General features: G+C 43.1%; 1 protein-coding gene across 2 annotated transcripts; it reads left to right on the top strand.

Moving 5' to 3' along the window:
* The first annotated feature begins 542 nt into the window (after window positions 1-542).
* On the top strand, window positions 543-2,415 carry LOC123151759 (OVARIAN TUMOR DOMAIN-containing deubiquitinating enzyme 1). Of its 2 annotated transcripts, XM_044571417.1 has the most exons (8): window positions 543-814; window positions 917-976; window positions 1,068-1,151; window positions 1,247-1,363; window positions 1,459-1,514; window positions 1,584-1,639; window positions 1,723-1,820; window positions 2,063-2,415. In XM_044571417.1, the coding sequence occupies exons 1-7, from the start codon at window positions 767-769 to the stop codon at window positions 1,737-1,739; spliced, it is 438 nt and encodes a 145-aa protein (XP_044427352.1). In that variant the 5' UTR covers window positions 543-766; the 3' UTR covers window positions 1,740-1,820; window positions 2,063-2,415. The 2 variants fall into 2 exon arrangements, with proteins under 2 accessions (XP_044427352.1, XP_044427351.1); XM_044571416.1 differs by having other exon boundaries at window positions 1,584-1,820.
* The last annotated feature ends 2,296 nt before the right edge of the window (window positions 2,416-4,711 follow it).

Raw genomic sequence — 4,711 nt, 5'->3', positions numbered from 1 at the left:
GGGCAGATGGGAATTTGTTAATGTCTGGTTGTAGAGAACCTGAAGTTGACCTTAATTAAAATGCATTAACCGCGTGTGTTACCGTGATGGTCTCTTTCCGGCGGAGTCCGGGAAGTGAACACGGTGTTGGAGTTATGCTTGACGTAGGTTGTTCTAGGATCACTTCTTGATCATAGTTGTTCGACCGTGCTTTGCCTTCTCTTCTCGCTCTCATTTGCGTATGTTTAGCCACCATATATGCTAGTCGCTTGCTGCAGCTCCACCTCATACCTTTTACCCTTCCTATAAGCTTAAATAGTCTTGATCGCGAGGGTGCGAGATTGCTGAGTCCCCGTGGCTCACAGATACTTCCAAAACCAGCTTGCAGGTGCCGATGAGTCCGTGCAGATGACGCAACCAAGCTCAGGAGGAGCTCGATGAAGATCTTGTTCTTTGTTTTATTTCGTTCTAGTGGATCAGTAGTGGAGCCCAGTTGGGGTCGATCGGGGACCGTGTCGCATTTGGGTTCTTCTTTTATTTTGGTTCCGTAGTCGGACCTTGATTGTATCTGATTGATGTAATGCTTTATTCATGTAATTGTGTGAAGTGGCGATTGTAAGCCAACTATGTATCTTTTTCCCTTATGTATTACACGGGTTGTGTGAAGATTACCTCACTTGCGACATTGCTTTCAATGCGGTTATGCCTCTAAGTCGTGCTTCGACATGTGGGAGATATAGCCGCATCGAGGGCGTTACACTTAACCTCTCTGCACCTTCAGTTTTCTATGGTTTTGCAGGCATCACAAAATGGCTGCAAAAAAATTCTTCAAAAGGTTAACTTTAATAGGATATTCTCTGATTTTATCATTGAGGCTAGAGATTTCAATTTGGGAAATAACATTGGTTTTACTAATTGAAATCTTGTTTCGGTGCAGGAACCTTTATCATCTCTACCGCATGAGTTTGAAAATGAAATTATGAAAGATAAGGCAAAAGTAATATGACTTGTGAGCTGTTATATTTCTACTTGACTAGTGTCCTCACTTGTTTGTTATATATTCTCATCTATTGTGTGCGATTCTGCAGAAGCTTTCGGCTAATTACTCTGAATATCGGAAAGTACCTGGAGACGGGAGTTGCTTTTACAGATCATTCATATACTCATACCTGGTACACTAGTATCTTGTTGCTAAATTTCTTCCAGTTCTGCACCTTAAAGTTCTTGGTGCTTGGTGATGCTTACATTTTGTCCTTTGGGTCTATAGGAGCAGCTTGTGAAAGTATCTCACGAGGAGGAGCTACGTTTACTTGGTGCACTTGAACCTATGTGGGAGAAATTCCAAAGGCTTCATTTGCCTGGTTCATATTCAGATCTTCATGATGTAAGGCTTCCTGCATTGTTTCATCCACCAATATTTTAGTTTTGAACCGCCAAGTGCACTTAAGTTATATATTAATTATATTGTAATTCGTCCAGGCTTTTGTGGGCTTCATACTGGAATGTATGGAACAAAAACAAAAACTGTCAGTAAGGTGAGTTTGCATTAACATTGTCGCAACAATAAACTGTGTTGCGTACTTATGTTATAAATTTTGTTGCAGTGGCTATCAAGAGTGGCTTTTCCAGGAGAGTCAAAATGAGCAGAAGTTTGCGAACAGTGAGAATATACAACAATTTTCTTAGTTATCTTGCCAACTTACTCTAATTTTCTGACTCCAACTATTTTTGTTTTGTGTTTAGTACTTTTGTATCTTTGACTTGTGACAGCTATTGAGATATGCACTAAGGTTGAAACATACATAACCGAACTTGGTCAAGGAATGCCTGATGCAATAGGGGTGAGTATTTCCTTAGATGGTGCAGTAATCTTCTATGCATAATTGAGTGTCATATGTAGGAGTACATTAGAAGCAAATGGTATTGCCTTTCTTGTCTGCTAGTTATGATCTGTCCGTGTGATGGAACTGCATAGTAGGAGCAAAATTTCATCATAATACTTGTACCAGCAACTGGAATTTTATGTAAAAGAAATGATGTGAAATCCTCACTGTCAGATGCCTTACGTGTTTTTGAACTGCAGTACTGCCTGGAGGAGGTTCTCCCAGTGAAGAAAGATGCACAACAAGTGAATCTCACTGCGCTCACCAATGTCCTACAGGTGCCACTCCGAGTTGTTAACATTGACGTTTCACCGATTGAGGAGCCTAACATCCACATCATCTACGAGTCACCAGATTCCTCGGTTCCTACTGTGACACTACTGTATAGACCAGGGCATTATGATATCATCTACTAGAAGCCATAGCTGTAGACTGTAGTAACAGATATCATATGACATGTCACGGGAGAGTTGCTGGCCGCGTTGCGATATACTGTACTCTTGTTGTGTACATCAGCTGCACATATGCACTATTACTGTTTTCCTTCCATATATATGTGGGGTGAAGAACTACAGGAAATTGCATTGTGACCTCTTTCCAAAATGCCACTGTATTTTGGCTATTCTCTAAAAATATCACTAGAATATGACCTCTTTCCAAAATGCCACTCAGTTCTCTAATATTCCCAAAAAGCAGTTCCATTTGTTCTCAGCACATTGTGCTAGTCAACTCTGGACATGGATCCACGATCCATGGGTTGTTTGAGCCAATTATGTTAGTCTGATCTTGCAGGAAACTAATTATGTCAGTCTGATGCCGTTATGATGTTGTGATAATTCTGCTTTGTATGCTATTTAATCGTTGTTGAAATTTATGTAGTAAATTTAGGCAAATTGCCGCCAAAACTTCTGCTGGAAACAAGTACTACTTCATTTTTCTTCTTATGGTGGGGGTGAAGAGGTGAACAAGTGATGGCAAAGCGTATGTTCGGTTGATGACCAAAACGAATGCTATTGTTTTTTTCTCATGACCCAAACATTAGTCTTGCTTGGGTTGGCCATGCCTATGCTCTTTATACAGCGTCAGTTAAGTTTGCTTGCCAATATTGATCAAAACATGGGCAACTAAACACATGGCATCAAATCGAGTTATGTTTCATTGTGTGAAAGGTTAAGGAAAAAAATATTTCTTAGACCCCGTTAGCTTCGGTCTGTCAATAGAGATCTGAGATCGGGAAGGAGAAAAAAAGCAACGAACAGTAAACACGGCGATAATCTATTACTTGTGCATATATATTAATAATTCACCCTAAAAAAAGACTAACCATCCTGATGGATGACACGTGACATTCACAAATCATAAAGCATCCCCCACCCCTCACTTAAAATCAGGAGGAAGAGAGATTAGATGCTTTATGATTTGTGAATGCCACATGTCATCTATTAGGACGGGTCTCACCTGCTAACCGTGAGACCTGGTCTCATATAATTTTTTTCCATTCAACATACAAAAGAACCATTCAACATATCTCAACAAAAAAAGAAGCTTATCACTGAACATATCCTCGTCCCACGCGGTGCTCCGCCTCTCCCTGAGCCTCTTCAGATACCCAGCCATAAACCTCCAAATGAACTCATCATGCCCGCGACAGAAGGCGGACAGCTCCTTGATGCCACGGCGTGCCAGGGCGTTGGCTTCAACATGCCGGGACAGAGCGGCCAGAGCCCTGATGTAGATCGCGTAGGCATGCGGATTCATGGGAAAGGTCGCGAGGAGCGCCTCCCCGACGGCCCGGACGCGCTCGACCCCCCCGCCGTTGTTGATCTCGAACCCCAGGTAAGTACTCCAGCCTGACTTGGACCTGGGGAAGCCGCCTCCCTGGGCCTGTGCCCACCGCGCCCACCGCTGGAGCGCGCGCCGCTGGCTGTCGACGTCGCCGAACTCGCGCTCCCTCCAGAACCAATCCCACATGTATGTCTCTCCATCGGGAAGTGCGGCGAGAAGTCGCTCGTAGACCGCGCGGGCGGCCTCGATTCCGCCGCCCTCCTCCAGCTCGAACTTGACGAAGCGGAGCCACAGCTCGCCGTTCCCCGGGTCCGCCGCCGTGCCAGACTCGAATTCCGCTCGCTTCGCCTCAGCGGACATCGCTGTGATCGCTTGGTCTGCCATCGATGCGTCTCGTCTGGTCGATCGGTTGTCGACCCTTGTTTGTGCGATTTTTCTGTATGGCACGTTGTTGCTATTTATATGTTGATGATGAAGGTTTCCAGCGGTAGGCGGCGTCCAGTTTCCCGTTCCAAATCAGATCGGGTTCGGGGGGCTACGTGCGACTCGGATTTGATTTCCAGGGTACTTTGTCGGGTCGGATCCTGTGTACGTATTTTAGAACGGAGGGAGTATATCACACCATATACAAGGTTTGGACTTGTTTGCTAAAAAATCTGCGTAGCAACCCTCGGTTTGGTCCAGAGGCCTATTCTAGTCTTTCTTTTTCAAGCTACTTAAAAAAATGCCATCCTCAGGATAAAAATGCCATGAACAAAAAAAAATATACAAATAAAAATTGCCATACTAAAACATTAAAACTGTCATCCTCGAGATAAAAATGCCATGAACAAAAAAACACAAAACTATAAATCGAGAAAATGCAATGCTAAAAAAATGCCGCACTACTTTATAAAACCATCATCCTCTAGATATATTTTTTAATCTAGATACGGCACAAATAAATTTTCATGCCATTACAAATTTAAAAATGTCATCCTCTAGATAAAGTTTTTATTTGGATACGCCCCAGCGATAAGACTGTCATGCCATTATTATTTTTTAAATGCCATCCTCTCAAACAT

The sequence above is a fragment of the Triticum aestivum genome, chromosome 7A, assembly GCF_018294505.1.
Source record: "Triticum aestivum cultivar Chinese Spring chromosome 7A, IWGSC CS RefSeq v2.1, whole genome shotgun sequence".
NCBI lineage: Eukaryota > Viridiplantae > Streptophyta > Magnoliopsida > Poales > Poaceae > Triticum > Triticum aestivum.
The sequence above is the reverse complement of the archived record's forward strand: the minus strand, read 5'-3'. Positions and strand labels throughout refer to the sequence as shown.

Bases quoted from the DNA above. Each gene is read 5' to 3' on its own strand.
- LOC123151759 (XM_044571416.1), top strand. From the start codon at position 767: ATGGTTTTGCAGGCATCACAAAATGGCTGCAAAAAAATTCTTCAAAAG. The intron at 815-916 runs GTTAACTTTAAT...GTTTCGGTGCAG, and splicing joins GCAAAAAAATTCTTCAAAAG to GAACCTTTATCATCTCTACC. The intron at 1,152-1,246 runs GTACACTAGTAT...TTGGGTCTATAG, and splicing joins CATTCATATACTCATACCTG to GAGCAGCTTGTGAAAGTATC.